This window comes from Nesoenas mayeri (assembly GCF_963082525.1).
Source record: "Nesoenas mayeri genome assembly, chromosome: 1".
NCBI classification, from domain to species: Eukaryota; Metazoa; Chordata; class Aves; order Columbiformes; family Columbidae; genus Nesoenas; species Nesoenas mayeri.
Window position 1 is genome coordinate 180302917 of NC_137541.1, and position 23498 is coordinate 180326414.

General features: G+C 49.7%; 1 protein-coding gene across 1 annotated transcript; it reads left to right on the top strand.

Moving 5' to 3' along the window:
- Window positions 1–2720: 2720 nt before the first annotated feature.
- Window positions 2721–6337, top strand: PCDH8 (protocadherin 8; the record flags this gene model as incomplete). The annotated part of the gene is made up of 3 exons (XM_080363652.1): window positions 2721–5132; window positions 5272–5482; window positions 5964–6337. The coding sequence occupies 3 exons, from the start codon at window positions 2721–2723 to the stop codon at window positions 6335–6337; spliced, it is 2997 nt and encodes a 998-aa protein (XP_080219778.1).
- Window positions 6338–23498: the final 17161 nt, after the last annotated feature.

The window sequence follows — 23498 nt, forward strand, 5'->3', positions numbered from 1 at the left end:
GCCCTTTGCACCTTTTCCTCCTGCAAAGTATGTAGGAGGTGAATGTAGGTCCTGGTTTATCGATTGATTGATTGATTTTTTTTTAATTTTTTTTTTTTTTAATAAAGAATAAGAGCTCGTCGTGGAATAGCCGTGCCTTTGCGGGGAGGGGGAGGTGGAGGGCGGGAGGGGTGGGGGGAAAGGTCTGGTCTCCTTCCCTGCTCGATATAATCCTAGTTAAAAATAAATTACATGCTGTATGGAACTTGAAATGGCAAAGATAATCCTGTTATACACGAGGGGCCGCCTCGCTGCCCGCTGCCTGCTCCCGGCCGGTGGCTCCGTTCCCAGGCGCGCAGCCCGACCCCGGACCCCAGACCCTGGACCGCGACCTGGCCCAATGCAGCCCGGCCCGGCTGCTCCCCCCGCGCCCCCGCCAGACATCCATCCGCAGAGCTTCCGCGGGCGGGAGAAAGGAGCTGCGCGGAGGCTTTTCGTATGGAAACCAGGCGTTTGGGGCGCTTTTGTTGGCGGCAGAGCCTTCCCCCCCCGCGCCTCCCCGCGTCCCCGCCGTCAGCGCTGAGGCGCGATTTAAATCCCATTTCCATAAGCCGGCGCTGCGGGCAGCCCGCCGCCCCCCGTTCGCGTGCCGCCCCGCGCAACGACCCGCGCAGCGACCCGCGCAGCGACCCGCGCAGCCCCGGGGTACCCCTGGTGTGAGGGGCGGCCTCGCACGGAGCCGGGGACGGAGCCCTCGGGATGGTTCATCCCTTCGTACGCGCAGACGAGCACTTCTACCCGAGGCTTCCGAAGGAAACCGGGGCGGGTGGGGGGTGGTGGACCCCCATTCTGTTTGTCCCCCCTCTTCCGTTAAAAGGCATCTCGTGGCGTTATGGAAAGAGGGAAGGAGAATAAGGGAGGGAAGGAAGGAAGCAAGGAAGAAGGAAAGGAGGCAAAGGAAGAGGGAAAGGAGGCAAGGGAAGAGGGAAAGGGAGGAGGAAAAGAAAACGAGGGGAAAGAGGGAAAGATGAAAGAAAAGAGGGTGAGGAAGGAAGAAAGGAAAGATGAAAGGACAAGGAGGAGGAAGGAGGAAAGATGAACAGAAGGAAGGAGGGAAAGAGAAGAGGGAAGAAGGGAAAGGAGGAAGGAAAAGAGGGAAGGAAGAGGAAAGGAGGGAAGGAAGAAGGAAAGGGAAGGGAAGGGAGGAGAGAAGAAGGGAAAGGAGAAATAAGAGGGAAGGAGGGACTGAAGGGCATGCAGTTTCCCGGAGAGCCGGATGCCCTTCAGGACCCCTGGCTTCCCTCCCCGTCGGGTCCCCTCCCTGCGGGCCTGGGCTGGGGCCGCCCTCCCCACGGCCGCTCAGGCACCGCGGGGCCGGGAGGCTGCGCTGGGCTTCGCGCCGGGCCTCGGTGCCTTGCAGGGCAGATGGTTTCGTTCCCCCCGGTTCGTGCCAGGTTTCAGCCTCATGCTGTTATTTTGTTCTTCTGGAACGAGACTGGTGTTGCTTCCCAGAGAGGCCCTATTAGGACAAAAAGAAAATCCTGTGAATAGGCGTAACAGGGCACCAGGAGGGATAGGTCTTAAATGTATTTTAATATGAGCAGGGCATTGTGTGTAATTCAGCGCTCATCATCGTTTAGTCAAAGAGTTATGGCAGTGATTGGGAATGAATAGAGGGACATAATGGATACATGTGGCGTTTGTTCATTATATTCAACTTAGTCCAACTCCTCTGTGGAAACTGTTCAACTTTCTCTCCCTTTGGCCTGTCATAGTGAAATAATACAGACATTGGTTCCTCGAATGGGATAGCCTGCCTTGCTATTATATTTCTACAGCTAACGAGGGCTTCATAAGCCTTTGATACAGCCTGATCTTTGAAACCTTTCCAAATCTCCTCAAGCTTATGCTAAATCCTATTTGGAACTTTTTTTTTTTTCTTTCTCTCTTTTTTTTTTCCTCGCCTGCTAGTGCCCCAGGCTTAAGAAACCCGGGCGGCGACATGCATACTAAAGCATGCGGGGACACTTCCTGAAAGGCGACTTACGGCGCTGATCACAGGCTCTCACGCGAGTAACACACCACTCCGGGCGCGCAGCTGAATGCCACCACCCACACCCCCCCATCTCGCGCCGCAGCCCGCTAATCCGCGCCCGCCGCCGCTCCGCGCCCGCGCACCCACTCGCGCCCGCGCGGGACGCCACGGCACGACATGCCACGTCACGACATGCCACGACACGGCACTTGTCCGACCTGTGGCATAATTAACAAACCCCGCTGCGCATTTTTTACTCCGCGCTCCCCGCGCCAGCTCCGTTGCCGCGCCTCCGGAGAGAAAAAAAACACGGGAGGGCGAGGAAAGAGGGAAAAAAAGAAATAAATAAAGGGAAAAAGGGGGATGAAGCCGGGAAAAAAGGAAAAAACCCAAACCCCGGAGAGTTAAAGAAAACAAAGGCGAGCGCCCCGCGCCCCGCTCCCGCCGGCTGCCGGAGCCGCCCCGGTTCGGGGACCGCCGGGGGGCGGGGGGGGGGGGAGCCGCCCGCACCCCGCCGCCTCCCATTGGCTCCGCCGCCTGCTCATTTGCATACCGCCTTCTATGAAAGACCGTGCGGCGGCGCGGAGGGGCGCAGACGGCGGTGGAGGGTGTGTGGAGGTGCACCCGAGGTGTCGCGCATCACCCCGCGGGTACCGCGCATCACCACCCCGGACCGCACCGTCGGGCTGAGCCCCGCGCAAGTGCCATGAGCCTCCTGCGGCTGCTGGCCGTCGCCTGCCTGCTGGCCCTGTCCCACTGCAAGACGGTGAGGTACCGCACCGACGAGGAGGGCGCGCCGGGCACGGTGATCGGTACATTGGCCGACGAGATGCCGGTGAAGGCGCCGGGGGAGATGAGCTTCCGCTTGATGCGGCAGTTCAGCAACAGCTCGCTGGTGCGGGTGCGGGAGGAGGACGGGCAGCTGAGCATCGGTGAAGGGGGGCTGGACCGGGAGCGGCTGTGCGGGCAAGCCCCCCAGTGCGTCCTGGCCTTCGACGTGGTGAGCTGCTGGCGGGAGCGCTACCGCCTGGTGCACGTGGAGCTCGAGGTGCGTGACATCAATGACAACGCACCCCGCTTCCCCCGTGCCCAGATGACGCTGGAGGTGTCAGAGAGCGCTGCACCTGGCACCCGCCTCCCGCTGGAGGTGGCTGTAGATGAGGATGTGGGCTCCAACTCCATCCAGAGCTTCCAGGTCTCACTCAACAGCCACTTTGGTGTGGAGGCACAGACACGGGCAGATGGAGCACGCTGTGCTGACCTGGTGCTGCTCCAGGAGCTGGACCGCGAGCGCCAGCCCTCCTACACACTGGAGCTGGTGGCCAAGGATGGTGGCAGTCCAGCACGCTCGGGCACAGCCACTGTGCATGTCCGTGTCCTCGATGCCAACGACAACAGCCCTGCCTTTGCCCAGGGCTCGGTCACGGTGGAACTGCCCGAGGATGCGCCACCTGGCTCCCTGCTGCTTGACCTGGATGCTGCTGACCCTGACGAGGGCCCCAATGGTGAGGTGGTCTATGCCTTTGGCAGCCAGGTGCCCCCCGAGGCACGACGACTCTTCCGCCTTGACCCACGCTCGGGTCGCCTCACGCTGGAGGCCGCCGTGGACTATGAGCGCACCCGCACCTATGAGCTGGATGTGCGTGCCCAGGACCGCGGCGCCAGCCCCCGCACCGCCACCTGCACCGTCATTGTGCGCCTCACTGATGTCAATGACAACGCACCGCGCATCAGCATCAGCGCCCTCCGCGGTGCTGCCAGTGCCGCTGGCGTGGCCTACGTCAGCGAGGCAGCGGCCAGCGAGAGCTTCGTGGCCCTTGTCAGCGCCTCGGACCGTGACTCGGGTGCCAATGGGCAGGTGCGCTGCAGTCTCCGAGGCCACGACCACTTTGCCCTGCAGCGTGCCTACGAGGACAGCTACATGATCGTCACCACAGCCGCACTGGACCGTGAACGCATCCCTGAATACAACCTCACTGTGGTGGCTGAGGACCTGGGCTCACCACCCTTCAAGACCGTCCGCCAGTACACGGTGCGGGTGAGCGATGAGAATGACAATGCGCCACTCTTTGCCAAGCCTCTCTACGAGGTGGCCGTGCCAGAGAACAATCCCCCAGGCGCCTACATCACCACTGTGGTGGCCCGTGACCCTGATCTTGGCCACAATGGTAAGGTCACCTACCGGCTTCTGGAGACACAGGTCATGGGGGCCCCCATCTCCACCTACGTCTCAGTGGACCCTGCCACCGGGGCCATCTATGCTCTCAGGACATTCAACTATGAGATCCTCAAGCAGTTGGACCTGAGGATCCAGGCCACTGATGGTGGGTCTCCACAGCTCTCTAGCAGCACCCTTGTCAAAGTGAGGATGGTGGACCAGAACGACAATCCTCCTGTCATCATCCACCCAGTGCTCACCAATGGGACAGTGGAAATTGGTGTGTCCAGCAAGACCTCCCGTGACTCTCTGGTGGCCCAGATCAAAGCTCGAGATGCAGATGATGGGGCCAATGCCGAGCTCACCTTTGCCTTCCTGGAGGAGCCTCAACAGGACCTTTTCACCATCAACCCAAGTACTGGGGACATTGTGCTGAGGGGTGACGTCTCTGAAGAGTTGGGACAGCTGTTCAAGGTCATCCTCACTGTGACAGACAACGGCAGACCCCCACTGGCCACAACCGCCACAGTAAACTTCCTGGTGACCGCCACTGCTCCTTCCAGTATCCAGGAGCTAGCCAAGCCCAGCTCCTGGGAAGGAAAGGCTTTGCAGTGGGACGTCCCTCTGATCGTGATCATCGTCCTGGCAGGCAGCTGCACCCTCCTCCTGGTGGCCATAATCACCATCGCCACCACCTGCAACAGGCGCAAGAAAGGGAACGAGATCAAAAACAACGCTTCCTTGAAAGACCAGATAGACATCTCCCACCTGGAGAAGGGCCGGCAAGAGGAGGGCAGCCAGAGGGGCAATGTGTTTGAGGTACGAACCTTTCCAAGCAAAACCTCTTTCACCAGCCCCGACCCTTCTCCAGCTGCTGAAGAGATTTCCACTGCTGAGAGTGGCATTGACAGCACTTGCCTCTACGAGGGTCAGAAGAAGCTGAGAGGACCAAGTGGGGAGGTAAGGTCTCACCGTGAGAAGGGGGCCAGAGGGTGGGGAGGCATCTTTGGGGCATGTGAATCGGAGAGATGCAATTCTGATGTTGATTTGTACTCCACCACTTCTCTCTCTCACGTCTCCTTTCATCTCCCCACCCCAGCAGGGTATTGCTGCTGCTCCAAGCTACAGCAAGGAGCCTGCTCCCCCCGTGGCCATTTGGAAGGGGCACTCGTTCAACACCATCTCTGGCCGAGAGGCAGAGAAGTTCAGTGGCAAAGACAGCGGCAAAGGCGACAGCGATTTTAATGACAGTGACTCGGATATCAGCGGAGATGCTCTGAAGAAAGATCTCATCACGCACATGCAGAACGGTAAGGGCTCAGCCCCTGCTCCCAGCTGGCCCCTTCAGACAGATGGACGGGTGGACAGGAAGGTGGACAGAGGGACCCATACTTGGGGCACAGTGATTAGGCAGGGCAGCCGGAGGGGGAAACTTGATGCTGTGTGACTCAAGCTGCCGGTGTCTCCGCCGCAGGCTGCTAGACGCTGTATCCTTTCTGCACTGAGCACCCAGCACAAATTAGCAGATGCTGGAAGTGCTGTGGGATTAGTTTTTTTCCTCCCAAAAAGCTTCCCTTAAAGTTAGGATTGTGAGGACTGTCCCTAGCAAAACAACATAACCTTCCCAAGCATGTTTTTTCCACCGTGCCATAGAGCATCACCTCCTGACTCCAACTGTCGATGCATTGAATCATCCATCCCATGACTGATAACTCTGAGGATTACGAATGATGTGGATTTATTCCTGCAGTAATGACAGGTTTCTCCCCTCCCTTCTCTGTCTCTCTTTAGGTCTGTGGGCATGCACAGCCGAGTGCAAGATCCTGGGCCACTCAGACCGCTGCTGGAGCCCCTCCTGCGGCCGAGCCAACCCTCATCCTTCTCCCCATCCTTCGGCACCCCTCTCCACCTTCTGCAAGAGCACATCGTTGCCCAGGGATCCCCTTCGCAGGGACAACTTTTATCAAGCCCAGCTGCCCAAAACAGTGGGGCTTCAGAGCGTCTACGAGAAAGTGCTGCACAGGGACTTTGACCGGACGATCACGCTCCTCTCCCCGCCACGTCCCGCACGGCTCCCTGACCTCCAGGAGATCGGGGTGCCCCTCTACCCAGCCCCCTCAACTAGATACCTGGGCCCCCAGACTGAGACAGCTGAGAAGGTGTAGCCCAACACGGTCCCTGCCCGAGCACACACGTCCCTACGCACACACGAGTAGGTCACTCCCGAGAGCCTTTAAGTTATTGACCAGATCCGGTGTCGTACGTGTAAATATGCAAGATGTGCCTTAAAAATGAAGTCGTTGGGAAAGATTTCCAATCACATCAGTACTGTTTGATATTTGCAAACAAAAATATTTGTTTGTAGTTAATGTAATTTTTATGAAATGTGCAGTATTTAATTTTTTTTCATGTTTTCTACATTGGGGTTTTTTTGCTTTCGGTTCACCCATGGCCTGCCATTTTTTGTAGTGTTTTTAACCTGTACATTGTGTAATGTAATGTTTGTACATAATGAAAATTGGTTATATTTTTATATAATAAAAACTTAAAAAATGGGAATTCTTGCCAAAGGAGCTGTTTGAAAGACACAATAATAATAATTAATAATAATATCCTGAATATGTAGAACCTTGTAAGGGAAATTCCTCTTTCATGGTGTAATAATAACCTAAGTAACCCAGTGTACTGAGAAGTTTGCCTTGCCAAATGTGACTTGTATTTCTTGAGTCTGTGGTCAAAGTTAAATGTTATTTAATTGCCTTTGGTTCCTGTAATCTGTGTCACTGATAAACACTAATAAAGGTTTTGTGATGTGTCAGAGGGATCTGTTCATGGGTTTCATGCTTCAGCGCCCAGAGGTCTTTGCAGGTCAACATAAGTATTTTGTGCAGAGAAACACAGTGGGGAGGAACGTGAACGATGCTACGTTTAGTCTCACCCGTCCTTCATCTCTGGGAATATCTCACCAGAGGTTTAGCTCTAGCGATTTTAACAGTGGGTTGCAGGGTGGGAGGGAGGATTGTATGACAGACATGACTTTTGGGTTTCACTACCTGGCCTGAGCTCTTCCAGCCTCATCTTTCACTGGTGGGAAGTAGCAAAATTTTAGTGAAGTGAATGAAGCTGCATCCATCAAATGAATTGTTCGTGCTGTGCAAATATCTTTGCGTCAGCAGCCACTCCAGCACTTTGCTTTATGATCTGGCCAAGGTGTTGATTTGAGTCAAACTGCATAGGTATGTGCTTGTACATTTATACTTTATGAAGGCAGCCTTAACACAGGACAACAATTTGCATTTTTGTACATACATTTATACACCAACAGAAAGAATAGGTTTATATTTGTGCACAAAACAGAGAAAGAATAGATGTTGATTGTGTTGAGATTGTCTATGCTACATATTTTACCTCCTCCTAGAAATGACAAAGACCTGGGAAAAAAAAATCATAGAGAGCTTTGAAATTCCTTCCCCTCAAGGTTTCAAGTTAAAAGCAGATCTTGAATCCTTCTACTGAAATCAGGCATATAATAGCATTGAACAAAACAAACTAAGCATAAACGTTTCTTCCCGTGTTCAAAAAAAAAAATGTTTATAACAGAGATAACGCTTATATTGAGGCTTTAATATTGGATTGAACTTTTCCTCACTTTGGGTATATAATTTTACATTTTGTACTAATCAAGAATCCAGAAATTTGCACATGACAAATTTGGTTTTTTTTATTGTGACTTCTTAAATTATATGTCTAATTAGCATGGTACATACACAAAGATGACTCACAAAGAAAATATAAAGCCTTCTTAGACAAAAGGCCCTGTTAGATTTTGTGTCTTGAGATGTAAGCAGAAAACAGTATCCCACATGCATATCCCTTAATTGACAGAAATTCTCTTCCTCCCCTGACTTCCAGCTTTCTCAAGCCCACATAGCAAGAGTGGCAGAGCCTGACCAAGTTTCCATGCACCTACAGGCTGAGTTTTAACAGGGGCTTCATAAAAGCCTCTGCGTGAAGATTTGTGGTGTGCAGAGGGCTTCAGAGGCTGTACTTGAAGTGAATTGAAATCAGGCTGATGTCGGACTCAACTGAGAAGCAACGTCTGTGATACAGCTTTTATGGTCAGGAAAATAGGTGAGTGTCTCTGGCGCTTCATCTAAACCTGGTAGTAAAAACCATGATGCATCTAATGAACTAAGAGGGTCGTCTTTGTTAAATTTAGAGCTGAAGTTGGGGCTGAAGGGCAGGTGCTGAGAAGGAAGGCTGGGAGCCTCCCTGCCGGCTAATCATCAGTGATGCAGAGCAGCAAGCCTGCATGCGAAGCAATTAGTCATAACTCTCAAAGCAGGGAGGGAAAGGCTCTGTTCAGAAAAGCAGGGCAGTCTGATAAGCCGGTTCTTCCTCATCTGGTTCAAATGCGTGGTTTGGGCACAGCAAGACCTCCACAGCAGGTCCCTGGGCTCTCCTGGGGGATCCTGGCAGGAGGTAACCGCAGCCCAAGGGTGGTTTATTGCCTTGGGTTGAGGTGCCTGCAACAGAGCCTGTGCACTTCTACAGGTGGGTTGCTGCTCCTTGCTGCCTAACCAGGAGTTTGGACTGTGCCAATATGAGGCAGTCTTGAAATGGCGTGAAAATAAGGTCACCTGTTCCCATTCTCAGAGCAGCTTTCAGCAGCAAGCAGCTGCGGTCTCATTGGGGTCTGGGATCTGTCTGGTTTGGGGCCCTATGCACTGTCAGTAAAATGTGAGATTCATCCACACAGCATTTAAATCTGAGCCTGTCACTTTGCATGGACTCTCTGGTTAGTGGAAAGATATGGACCTCCTCTGGAAGCTTCTCATCTTGGCTTGGAGAAAGGCAATGGGGACTGCTCAGGTGCATCACTGAAGCTCCTGATCTCCCCTTTGCCTGTAAGGGCAATGGGCAGCAGCCCAGGCTCCTCTAGCTTTCAGATGCCTAAAATTAGGCAAGGGAAATCTCCAGGCTCCATCAGATATGATCACACATCATCTGAAGTGTGGATGAGTAGAGAGGGAGGCCCAAGGCTTAGCTCCTGGGCAGGGCCCCTTGAATCAAGTGTTTGCTCCATTAATGCTATTTCTCTGTGTATGTCCTATTTTTTTTCTTTTATTTTTTTTATTAACATAACTGAGGTTTTCACTAATATGCTTCAGAAATTAATGCAGACCTATCAATTAAATTCCATTTATTTGCCAAACACGGTGTGGCATCAGCCCTGTGTCATGTGCAGGGGAAGAGACTTGTGTGGCCACACAACCCCTCCATTGTGGAGAGCTGTCCCCTCCTGCCTGCCTTTCCTCAGCTCAGAGGGCAGAGGTGGGGAGGGAAAGAAGGGACATGAGACTACAGACAGCACTCTTCCAATGAGCTGGCATTAATTCCACAACCCAAATTGAACACATCAGCTGGGGACCAAAAAAGCCTGAACATCAAGCTTGAGCCTGCTCCTGCAGAAGTCTCTGGTAGTCACCTACGATGGCGCAAAGCACCCTCAGCTCCCTTCACAGTCAGTGGAAAGAAACAAACAGGCACTTTTAGGACACGAATCATCTCCTCTTGAAACACTGCGCTCAGAAGTTCTCCATCCCTCTCTACATACAGCCTGTGGTGGCTGTAGAAGTTTGCACTGTGGACATCCAACATGTAGTGAAACAAATCCCATTCCACGTGCTTTCAAACATTACCAGGTAGTTTGCTATTAGCAATTGCCATGAGGCCATCTGATCTCAGCATACTGACAGTGTGGCAAAATAAGGGAGCTGTAACCAAAATTTATTAGATGAAGGTGAAGATACCTAGTAGTATCAAGCCAGCTGGTTAGAGACCAGCAGATTCACAACCAAGTGCCAGTGTCCAATTTCTTTGTCATCAAGGAAGAGGACCCAAACAAAGAAGTGGGTAATGCCCACAGCTTCTTTTTCCAGCCATGGACATGGACAGCCATGAAGATGCAATACCCAGGGCACACAGGAGTGATGCTACAACAGCACAATCACAAAATGCCTTGTCTCATGAACGCCCCAGAGATGTTCTGATACTGTGGGCTTGCAACTGCCACCCTGGATATCTTGGGCAGATACATAAATCTGGTTTAATTGTTAATAAATTAAATTTGTTTTCCAAAAGTCAAGTCTGTTTTGCCTGTGATAGTAATTGGTAAGTAATCTCTCTGTATTTATCTTGACCCCTGAGCTTTTTCATGTGATTTTCTCCCCCTATCCTGTAGAGGTGTTGAAATGAGTAAGCAGCTAGGTGGGGTCTGACTGCTGGACAAGGTCAACCCACCATAGACAATGAGGAAACAAGATTCCCGAGATATCTTCTGTGGCACTTCAGCCTAAAAATAAATTCCCACTGACCTGCTATTCTCTCCTGTGCTTCTTGAATGTCTTCAAGGATGTTTCATGTTTAATGATGTGTGATGGAGTCAAACACCAACACAAGATGTCTAATTCTGGCTTCTGCAGTATACGCTTTAAATGAAGGACTCCTAGTAAAATGGGATAACAGCTCATGCTTGTAAGTGGATATGGCTGTGACCTCTGGGATGGGGGTTTAGTCCTATGAGATCAATCCATGCAAGAGATGCTCAGAAAATGCTGCCTGGACCAGGCCCTGAAGGCAGAGGGACACCAGGGTGCGATTTAGCTGAAGATTCAGGCCTATGTGCTTTTTGTGGCCAATGTACAGGGGTCTTGATGCACAGCAGGCATCTACGCTCCTGTGGCAGATGAGAGCTGGTCAGGGAGATCTAGAGGGCTGTCTGGCTCATCTCACCATAGACACCTTCATTTGCTTAACAGAATCACTCTCTAGTCTCCCATAACTGCATTTCCTACCTCATCATCATATATGACAGCAGATTAAGTACCCGTCTTCCACATGGACATACTTGTTGTGGATACAGAAGTTTAGTTGGGTGCGCTGTCACCAAAGGGGATGGTCCACCCTTCTCTCCATCTCCAGCTTCATTTTCCCATGACTCCTTTGCTACCAGCACCCACAAAAGCCATCTGCCCATGGGCAGATGTATGAAAGCACTAAAACTGGGTAGATTTCTACAGGTTTAGCTCAACCAGGAGTCTGGCAAATGTCAGACACTGTAGAGGAGGGGTCAAAGAGGGAGGACATCCCCAGGGCTTGGGAAGAAGGCCAGACCGTGCTTTTGGGCAGCAGTCAACAAGTATCACAGTATCACAGTATGTTTGGGATTGGAAGGGACCTCAAAAGATCATCTAGTCCAATCCCCCTGCTGGAGCAGGAACGCCTAGGTGAGGTCGCACAGGAACATGTCCAGGTGGGTCTTGAATGTCTCCAGAGAAGGAGACTCCACAACCCCCCTGGGCAGCCTGTTCCAGTGTCTGTCACCCTTACTGAGAAGAAGTTTTTTCTCAAATTTAAGTGGAACCTCTTGTGTTCCAGCTTGATCCCATTACCCCTTGTCCTATCATTGTTTGCCAACGAGAAGAGCCTGGCTCCATCCTCATGGCACTCACCCTTTATATATTTATAAACATTAATAAGGTCACCCCTCAGTCTCCTCTTCTCCAAACTAAAGAGACCCAGCTCCCTCAGCCTTTCCTCATAAGGGAGATGCTCCACTCCCTTAATCATCTTTGTTGCCCTACGCTGGACCCTCTCCAGCAGTTCCCTGTCCTTCTGGAACTGAGGGGCCCAGAACTGGACACAATATTCCAGATGTGGTCTCACCAGGGCAGAGTAGAGGGGAAGGAGGACCTCTCTTGATCTACTAACCACTCCCCTTCTAATACACCCCAGGATGCCATTGGCCTTCCTGGCCACAAGGGCACAGTGCTGGTTCATGGTCATCCTGTTGTCCACCAGGACCCCCAGGTCCCTTTCCCCTACACTGCTCTCTAATATGTAATTTCCCAACCTAAACTGGAACCTGGGGTTGTTCCTGCCCAGATGCAGGACTCTACACTTTTCCTTGTTAAATTTCATTAGGTTATTCCCCGCCCAACTCTCCAGCCTGTCCAGGTCTCACTGGATGGCAGCACAGCCTTCTGGTGTGTCAGCCACTCCTCCCAGCTTGGTGTCATCAGCAAACTTGCTGATAGTACACTCTATTCCCTCGTCTAAATCATTAATTAATATATTGAATAATACTGGCCCCAGTACTGATCCCTGAGGCACTCCACTAGATACTGGCCTCCAAAAGTAGCTCAGCCTATATGTAATGTAAACCCTCTGGAGGCTTCTAAGTAATTTCAAGGGTGGCCAAGAAGGAATATAATGCCTCTTGGATAATTTGGAGGCTTGGTGACACTCGTGATAATACCCATTTACTCCCTAATTGCCATCTAAGCCCAGACTTAGGCTGACAAATGTGGGCTAGTAACTTGGGAGAACTGTTGATTCCCACCATATATTCTGAAGTATTCAATGCTTTCTTATTTAAGAGAATGCCTTGGAGAAGCTCTCTGGAGTTGGGTTTCCCGCTCCTTAAGTAGTGATAAGAATCCCTCTACTTGCCCATCCTTCCTGATGGATGCACAAAGCTGGTTTCATGCTCATCTCCATGATGCCTATGACAGTGGGTTCCCCATCACTCTCAGGGCTCCTGCGGAATGCTGCCCATCATTATTAATCATATTTGGAGAGTTCACAGGGAGCCAAGGATCCTGCTGCAGGCAGGGAGGGATGCAGAGATCAGGAGGGGTCTGGCTTAGGTGGGTTCCCTCCATATGCAGTGCCTGGGGAGGGTTAAAATCCTGGGAATTGAACTGGAAAGGGAGCAGATGGCCACCAAGTTGAGAAAAGCAGTGACCTAGCCTGGGTGTGAGAAGCCAGTGGGTTCATTCAGTTGGTAAGTATTAATTTCATCTGAGTGAGCATTAGGATCCTCAGAGTCACAGGCATGAGCGCCCATTCTAGCCTGCAGCAGGCCAAACCCGCTGTGGTGGGCAGCCAGCTGCTGTGTCCTGCTGTACTTTTTAAGTGAGGAGGACCTGTCAGCACCACATACAAGGTAGAGAAGCAACCCTGTGCGGTGCTGTAGTCAAATAGTCAAATAAGGTTTTTGTGGCAACTCCATCTCTCAGATTTGAAGGCAGGTCTCTGATCCAAGCTCAGCTGTGCTCCATTGCCTTAACCTGCACAGGGTGAATGTGTTGGAGGGCAGAGATCTCCTACCCGTTCTCCCCTCTCAGGTGACTACTTCAGATCCAAACACAACATCTGCATTCCAGGTACCTCCAGCCATGAAACAGTTGACTCGCGGTCTACAAGTGCTTCTTAAATCAAGGCATTGGGCCTCAGTGATCAGGTTTTATGGTCACACTTGTCCTCTGGGTTATCTGAGTGTCATGTGATCTGGGCATTTCTGTATCAGCATGAGCACACAGGTGGTTGCCAGAGCTTCCAGTTCCCACTATGGCAAAGCCACAGTGGCTTTATTCTGCATCTAAAGTGGACACATAGTGGGAATAGCCTTTGCACCTACCACGGACAGATAGACACCAACACCTTTGCAGCTTCTTGGGGTGGATGACCCAATGCTGCATGCAAGAAATGATGCTTGTCCCTGCAGCTCTCTGCAGGCAGCCTCTCCTTATCTCTGCAGCCCAGCTCCTGGGACCCTCCAGGGTGGTGAGCCCCAGCCCTGGCTGAGCTGGCTGCTCTGCAGATGGCCACTGCAACACCTGCCTTGTGCTCTGTCCCTTTGGGATGGGGCAAGTTACTGAAGAACAAGCAGCCCAAAAGGCCCTGCATACAAGACCTTCCTTTCCACACACACTCATGCTCTGTATAGTAATACTTCTTACTGTTAAAGCAAAATGGCTCAGGGATGACGTGAATTTGCTACTGCAAGAAGAGGGGAGTTTTGCAGGAGGTCAGCAGAGGCCATGATGATGGACAACTCTGTAAAACACCATCAGAGGGACAGAGAGACACAAAGAGAAGAAGAAAGTCCAACAGCTTCCTCCTTTCATCTGGAAGCCTCTGCCCCCTCCCACTCACAGTGAGAGGAAGACAAAAAAAAAAAGAGTTTTGGGGGACAGGAGAGAGGGACCCACATGACATGGGACTAAGCTATCTAGAGGCTGCAAACACCAATGGTTTTGGAGGACAATCTCCGGTAAAATAACCAACTGCATTATGTACAGAGGACCCTCAGCTTAATTCATCCTCTGTTTTTCATTCAAAACACGTCCACGGGATTTGGAAGAAATTCAAGATTCTTGACCTTCCAAAAATCCTACGGCAGACAGTAAAAGCAAGTTCAGTGGACAACTGGCTAGAGAATAGCATGAAGAGGCACCTTCATAGATCAAGATCTTAAAATTGCTTTTGCCTGCAAATTCGCTACTGCAAGAATCTCTGCCTGTGGGACAACGGCATATTTGGCACGTGGCCCCTGAGGGGGGGCATCCCATTCCCAGCTCTTTGCTGCGGCTCAAGGAAAACAATTCACCGAAGTCTCCTCCTTGCCCAGAGTTCAATTTCACCGCTGTACCAAAGACATTCCTTCTCTCTCAGGGGCTAGACCACTTCAGAAATGGGATTCAGCCAGGGCTGGCAGCTTGCTGTGACCTTTGCCTGTTCGAGTAATGCATGATAACAAAGATCTGAGATGCCTCTGAACACACAGCTTGGCAGGATGTTAATTAAACCAAAATAACACTACCTCTACTATTCACAGGGCTGTAGCTCAGAGCACTTTACAAACGCCCAGGAGGTAAAGGAACATGTTCAAGGCCACACAACACATCTGTGAGAGAGCTGGGAGTAAATCCAAGTGCTTTTTGTGTACGTATCAGCATACAACCTGGCATGAAGGATGAATCTAGGACAAGACCAGCTGGATGCACCAGAGACTGGTGGCATAAGAAGGCAGAAAAATTGCTCCAAATCACTTCACCTGAAAGGGAAAGAGCATCTTGCCTCCGTCCTCTATCACCCACACCCTCAGCAAACTGTAATTGTCCAAATTGCCTTTGTAAAGGTTCCTGTGGTCTCTCACTCCCTTGTCACATGATGACTAAGATGTTTGGTTTGCAGCTTCCAAATTCATGGCTGCTTTGAGCCTTGGGATGGCCGGAGTCCTGCTTTATTGTACTACCCTGACATGACCTGGCTTTTCTTAGCAGTTATTTATTTTTATTTATTTAACTGCGTAAACTGATTATCCATATAACAACTTTAATCAATTATCTGTGGCAAAGAACTTCTCTGCAACTTAATTAGCAAAGTTCTTCCCTGACCTAGCAATATCTGATTGCATCATATAAGAGCTTAACTTTGAAATGGCAACATAGTTCATTAAAAATAACTAATAGCTGCAGGGTTTAAAGATGTAAATGTTCATTTTCTTAATGAGAAAAAAAAGGGCATGCAGACTCTACCTGTCTATATTCATTATACTGTGTCCACATGGGATGACTCACATTTGCAAAACTCAAGTTTAATTAACATGCTTATTTTTACAATGATATTTCTCATTATAATAAATTAAATGTTTAAACAGCCAGTGCAAACATTTTGATCCAAGACAAAAATGCTTGCACAGTGCTAGTTTAAGCATTTAATTTATTATAATCCTTTCCATAACAAATGCCTTAGAAGTTGATTTTTTCACTGTGAAAGGCTATTAGTATTATTTCCTCTGGTAATGTTTAATCCAAGACAATCAAAAATGTAAGGCGTGAACAAAATTGGACTGGAAGCAATGATGATAAATGAGATACTGAAGGAATCTGCCTCCACTGGTAGCTGCGCTGGAACCTGCAGCTGGTGCCAGCTCTGCGGCGAAGATACACTCAGGCAGGCCAGGGTGTCACTAGGAGTTCACACACAAATTAATCAAAGTGCATCAACTAATCTAAAGTGCCTTTGGTCCCCAAGAGCATTCACCCCAACCCCATCCACCACCCTGTGCTGATTTGACTGAAAACTACTTAATTTTCTTCATGCAGTTAGAAACCTTTCTTTTTTGTAGCTAGTCATTGCTCAGATTTGGTTTGAGAAAAAGATAACACCCCGGGACAGAGTTAATGTTTTTAATTGCTCTGGTCTGAGAGGTGTGAGGCATCAAGGAAGAGGGGCATAGATAGGACAGACTTTGACTGACATCCAGACTGATCAATAAGAATATTCCATGCCATTAGCATCATGTTTCATATTTAAGGAAAGTCGGGATCTTCCAGCTACGTTCAGGTTTTCTCAGAGCTGGGACAGAGACCTGCACAGGGGAGTTCTGTTTGGGATTTCCTTTAGTTTGGCCTTTTGCCATCCTGCCATTTGCAGAGACCTTTGGGCCTCTCTGCCGTTTTGTCTCTTCTCTCTCCAGGATCAGCTGCGTGGGACCAGGTGCTGCTGCTAGGAAAGGCTGTTCAGTGCGGATGGAGTTCATAAGGAACTGCATTGAGTAACTCTTATTTTTTATTCTATTTTCCATTTTATATGTTTTAGTAGTAGTAGTATATTAGTGTTATTTTGTTAAACTGTGTTTATCTCAGTCCACAAGTTCCTCCCTTCCCTTTTCAATTATCTCCCCTCTTCAGTGGGAGGAGCGGGGCGTGAGCGAGCTGCTATCCTGGTCATATTTTTCACTCGTGGTTATATTTTTCGCTCATTCAGGCTCCGTCGTACCAAGGGTGAGGGGGGATTCTTTCTGAAGAGCTCCTTCCACTCGCAGTTTGCTTTCTTGTAAACCAACTTACCCGCATTTCGCGGCGGGGGAGCGGGGGTGGATGCGGTCGCTGCCCCGCTGCCGGCGGAACCCCCGCAACCCCCGGCCGCTGCCGCGGGGGCTGCCGCTAGATGGGGGTGCGGGTCCGGCAGCCCTTGTGCTGCCTGCACAGCCAGGGCAGGGCCCCCCCACCCGGGGCTGGAGGGACAGGATTTGGGAAATATGAGCAGCACGTGGAAGCAGCGGATCCAGGAGACTCCAGCATCCTCCACCGTGAAAGTGGAGCTGGAGAGGGTTAGGCTAAAAGCATGATGTCTTGCGAGACAGGAACTGAAGCATCTTTCTTAAGAGGAGAGACTGAGGGAGCTGGGTCTGTTCAGCCTGGAGAAGAGAAGGCTGAGAGGGGATCTCATCAATAGTTATAAATATCTCAAGGGTGGGTGTTGAGAAGATGGGACCAGACTGTTTTCAGTGGTGCACAGTGACAGGATGAGGGGCAATGGTCACAGACTGAAGCACAGGAGGTTCCATCTGAGTACAAGGAGAAATTTCTTTACTTGGAGGGTGCCAGAGCACTGGAACAGGCTGTTCAGGGAGGCGGTGGAGTCTCCATCTCTGGAGACATTCAAAACCTGCCTGGACACATTCCTGTGTGATCTGCTCTGGTGAATCTGCTTTAGCAGGTGAGTTGGACTGGATGATCTCCAGAGGTCCCTTCCAACCCCAGCCATTCTGTGATTCTGTGATTTAGGTGCTCTCTGGTGAATGTAGCTCCTTATTTTCACGGGGTTTCCAGCATTACCTTTCACATGGGACTAGGAGGTTCAGCCATAAAATCAGCAGCCAATTTATACCCGCTACAACAAGGTTCAGCTGCTAATTTCTGAATAGCTTCTGTCCCAATTCCTGCATGGCTGGGATCCTGGGGGCACGCTGGGGCAGGAAGGATGTCCTTCCCTCCTTGGTGTAAATTCACCAAAGGTGATATCATTCCCCAAAGGGATGCCCACTGAGTGGGGTCCATCAGCTCCCACACAGGACCAGGATGTGTATGTGAGGGCCTGTGTGAGGTGGGGACAGCAGGGCATGGTAGGGCAGGTCAGGGGCTCCCCAGTGTCACAGGGAGAGAGGAAGGGATGCTCAGCCAGGCTGGAAGTTGGGAGCCAGCTTTCATCCAACTTTCCTTGGGTTTGTGCTCCCAGGAGACATCTCCTCCACCTCCTCAGGGGAAATATCCACCTTTGAGCTGAAGTGTCTGCAGAAAGAAATGGTCTGGGGGGCAAATTCCTCTCCAAGTCATCTGAGAGGGGAAGCCTTGCAAGGGATAAATCCGAGGCAGGGTCATGCAAACAGGTAAAAAAATCTCACCTGTTCAAATTCCCCTGAGCAGCTAGAAAAAGACAAGGCAATGAGCACTGTGGGTCCCCAATGGAAAGCCCCCAGCATCCCCTGCCACCATCTCACCCTTGTATCCCAGAAAGCTCTCACCTTGGCTCAGTGGCCTGTCAGCCATAGTTGGGCAGGACATTTCAGTGACCATGAAAAGTTAGTCTGTGAGTCACTCCAGCTTAGTATGTAATTCAAAAGTATATAATTTGAATTAATAAATAAAGCCATTTAGAGGATTTCATTATGCTGTGAAGAGCATTAGCAAAACACAAGTTGTCAATCAGTTTAGCCAGTTGACAAGCTAGAAACCAGCTGATGGTCCAGGCTGAGCCAAATCAGCAAAGAACAAGAAAAATCTCTCCTGGATTTTCCTACAACAAATGACTGTGACAGTGATTTTCTGAAGAAGCGGGCACTAAAACATTTACGAACAAATTACAAAGGTTCCCCAAACCTCTGAATTAAATTTGAGGGTTGCTCACCATCTGACAAACATCCTGCGAGAAGATGCCCATCTATTTTTCATTGCTTGCTGCCTGACGTATTGCTGCATTCACAAAAACTCAGTGGATTAATAAACTGATTCCACTGCTTAACTAATTGTGAAAAGCCAAAAAGTGATTTGAGTAGTACGATGGTCATTACAAAAATATTCACTGACTTTGGAAAATTGAGGGCACAACATTTTTTACCTCGGAGGGCAGCTTTATGTAGGCCACAAAGTGCCTTGGGTATTTCTGAGAGTCTTCAAGCTTATTCATGTATTATTTCCTCGGATATTCAGTATATTTTTCCAGCAGGCAAGAAACTGGGGCTTCTGTGTACGAGTTTCATCTGCTCAAAATGTGAAAAAATATAGATCCTCTTAGCACATTCTGCTATGGTAGAAGCAAAGTGTAAAAGAAAAATTCCAAATATGTAGATTTAAACATAAAAACACAGAACTCTTTCCCCCCTAAAAGGGATTTGAGGCAAAAAATAACTGGGCTACAGATAGGTCTAGACTTTAATTGCAGAGTTGCCTGAGAAGAATTGTTGGCCTGAGGTCATTTTAATCAGGTTGCATGTCAGCTTGCAAAATCTCCAAATTAGCTTACAGCTCCGGGAGAGAAAGATGTTTTTCTTTCCTGAAGAACGCAAACAGATTGTTGTGACATGTTCTCAGTCATCATGACAGATCAGATCCCTGCTTTGCACTGCGAGCTGGGGAAGAAGTCAGCCTCTCCTTCGGAGATTTGGGCATCTCCCAATTTGTCGGTGATGGGGATGGAGTTTATAGAAAGCCTTCTGAAAGTGAGGTTTATATGCAAAGACTCTGATAAAAGAGATTGACCTTAATTGGGAAGCAAGTTTCTTTCACATTTTTTAACAACCTCCAGGCCTTCCTAGCAGTCTGATGAAAGGGAAGTTGTGAAAAGAAACAACCTGTATTTATGCAGCAGGAACTATCATATCCTGAGCTGTGCGAGAATGACAAGAAACCAACTCATCCTTTTTTAAAAAAGGATTAATTTGCCATTTTCTTCCCAAGTTTGTAAAAAGTAAGGCTGTGGGTGGATTTCAAAGCAGGCTGAGTACTTTAGTTAGATTTACGGCAGGCTCTAAGCCTGAGTGAGACTCTGCACGTTGCCGTGGAGCTGCTGAGCTGGGATGGTGTCCCTCACAGGGTGTCCTCAGCCTGTGTGGCCACTTTGGTCCCTTGGCTCTAACACATCTGGATGCTTCTTTTTTTAAAAAAAAACCAGCTCCATGTTCAGTTTTTCATCTGCATCAGCAAATGACTCCATCAGAATCACAGGGGGAAGAGGAAGCGAGGGACAGGAGCTGGGGTGCTGACTTGGTTTCACACTGATGGCCTACCAGAAGGAGAGGCAAGTGCAAATTCATGACAACGGTCTGGTAGTGGGATGCATATTACCATCTGTCGACCCCCAAAGTTCTTCATCTGAACTAGTAACTAGCAGTAATGAAGGAAAGAAATAGAGGTCTCCAAATGGCAATTGCTCTGACCTCTGGCTGCTGACTCTTTCTCTCGACTAGTTTAGGCATCTTATTTAGGGAAAATGAATCTATGCATCCTAGGTAGTGGCCAAGGGCCCAGTATTGCCTGCAGCCAGGAAAGACCACAGGTAGAAGCAGGAACGCCCCTGAGAACCTGGCACACCACAAACATAGATGCACACTGGCCAAAGATGGACCTGGGACTGCTTTGCCAAAGAGGAGAGGACAGAGTGTGCAGGAGGTGCTCATGCATTCACCATGAAGGAGCCGTCCTGAGTAGCTGACATAAAACCCCCAGGCCTTTAAAACTAGACAGGATGAGACAGTGCAGGATATCTCTGTCAGGACAACCCCCGGCATCAGGAGAAGGGACTATTCCCCTTTCTCTTCTTTTTCCTTCTCTGATTCTGCAAGCCAAGAGAAGTCACAACTGTATGTCTCTGGGTAGAAGCTGCCAGTTTCTTTCTCCAAGAAGTCTCCCTGCTGACAGTAGAAAAATCTTTATCTTCCCTGTTGTAGGAGTTTGAGGAGGTTTTTTTTTGTTCCCTGGCTCCCTGCCATCAGCCCTGGTGGGATCCAGGGCAAGGTGGCAGTGCCACGCAACCCAGATGTCAGCAAACTGTTAATCCCAAGGGACAGACCCCTGGGGTTGAGATTCCCGCTGCAACTTCTCCAATTAGAGGGCTTACCTCCTGCTTCGCCTCTGCTTTAGCCATTTTGGACCTAACATATTTTATTGTTCAGGTTCCTAGTTAAAAGGCTAGGAAGCTATAGAGGTAAGCATGCAGAGATTACTGGTTCAATAATAGAGTTGGGCACGTTGGCTTTACTCGGTTTTGCTAATAAAGCTGCAAAATAAAGCTGTTGACTCTTCTTTCATCCGCATCAGCCCCATGAGGCTCTCCTACATCTCGCCTGGTGATTAGAACGGAGAGCTGGGAACACGGGTCTGGAGTTCAGCCCTTAATGAGCCGCCCGTTCAGCGCATTTCACTCGGGGCTCTTGACCTCTTTGCACCTCAGCCAACTCAGCTGTAAAACTGGCTGAAGGGTAGACCTCGTGGAAACCAGCCACTATGCCCCAGTTGAGCCTCGAGTCCAGGTTTCATAGGTAAACAGCAAGTAAAAAATCAACAATTTGAATTTGCAGTGACCCAGCTCAGATGCCACGAGGACATCAGTGTAAACAGTGCCAGTCTCTGGGGTCCCCCGTTACAATGTCAGACCAAATCTAAGTAGTATCCCTATAATTTGTGCTGCAGTGGAAAAAAAAAAAAATAATAAAATATACACTAAAAAAAAAATGCTGCAGACACAGCTCAGATAAGGAAACTTGGTGCCAGCTCTGGTACCTGGGTACATCAGCAGCACTGAGCAGTGCTGCAAAAACCTGGGTGGCATGTGCCCATCCAGGTGGGGATATGGTGCCCTAGCTGGGGAGGTGCAAGATCCCTGTTACTCTCTAAATTTCTGAGCTGCAAGACAACTCACAGTCCATCCCTTCTTCAGGAAGGCTCCTCATGGAGAAACTACTATGAACCGTGCCAAGGACAGAAAAGCTCCGGTGTTCTCTCTCATACCAAGTCCAAAACATTTCCAACCAGTCACACAGGCAGGATGGCTGCAGCTGCTGGCACCTCTGTTAGCACTCAATGCTCAATGTGGCAGAAGGAATGAAAGGAGGAGCTCGTGTCTAGTACGGCGTGTTTGCTGTGTAACACCTTCTAGGCACGATGGGGGTGCAGAAGAGAAGTCCTTACTCAGCAACCTGCCCCTGCCCAACACACACGTGTCTACTCACATGAAACACAGTGTTTTCTCTCAAAGTTAAGAACAATCAAGAGCTTTCTCCCTTTTAAATGGGAGTTTGCAGGTCAGACTCGGAGGTGGCATAAAGGAGCCAGAGCTAGCACTTCATGGGAAAAAGGGAGAGGACCTGTCTCTTGGGATTTCAGCAGTGTGGGGTCAGCCTTGTACAAGCTGTTTGTCACAGCAGCCTTTGTAAAAAGGAACAAGAAACTGTTTTCAGGCATAGCAAAAGCACTTTGGATCCAGCCTATCCAGCCTTGTGGCAGGGCCATTTGCTCCCACACCTTCTCTGTACCTCCTCATGCAGTCCTCCAATGTAGAGCCATGTGGAGACAAGCCTCCTGGACCAGAAAACTCTTCCTTGGGCATCAACGAGAGTCCCAGATGTGCTTCTCCAAATATTTCAACATTATCCTGCCTTGTACCATGGAGACATACCCAGCCAACAAGAGGCTTGGAAAGGGCTGAGGTTGAGGACTGTCTTATGAACCCTTCTCTGAACCAGGTACCTATAAAGTTACCCCTATAAAGTGCCCTTTAGTAACAAGTGACTTGCAGGTGTGAAGAAGAGGCTGGCATGAGGCACCTTCTTGGACTTGGTAAGGTGCATATTTGCCTAATGTTTCCAGTACAATGTGCTGGGATTGGTGCGGGTGGCTGGGTGTGACCCCAGACCTCCAGCATACAATGGAGATCTCTGTTCTTGTGTAAGGATCCTTTCACTGAGGATTTTCCATCCCTTGAGGAAAATATGCTAACAGGCTTTAAATAATTAAACAAAACACATCACACGCAAGCCCAAGTTGATCTTTAAAATGCATTATCCTCAGAAGGCAAGAGAAAAGCTCAGTGCTTTATGCCTTTCTCTGGCCTCTTCACACCTTAACTAATTCATCGCATGAGGGACCACCCAGCTGAGTCTTGACCACGAAGCAAAGGCTACACCAGTCACCTCCACCTTTAAAACCAGTATTGCCACAGCTGGGAGCCAGGTTTCTTCACCACCAACAAGCACAGGCAGTGGGGGAACAAAGCTCTTTTCATCAGGCCAAACCTGCAAGGAGGATGTCGTTCCAACAGAGCCGCTTGCTGGTCTTGGCCAGGAAGGACAGGACAAGCTTCTGTTGTGGCAATGAGATGTTCTGGGGCAGCTGCAGTCACCTCCTTGCAGGAGCAGGGAGTCATCTGTGGTCATGACAGAGGACAAGTTTGGCTTTCCATGGGCAGAGGCAAGGAAATCAGATACCTTGAGCACCTCTTCTGGGTCACTGAGGCCGTGGATAGTGGAGACCTTCAAAGAGAAGGAGGCAGAGCAGCTGCAGAGTGGTTCTTTACACCTAGTATAATACTGCAGATCATTTATCTAACACTCTGCAGGCTAAATCTTCTTATTTCCCAAAAACTGCCCAGAGACAAGTCCTTACTGTCTCTGCCAGACCATGTAAGGACAGACAA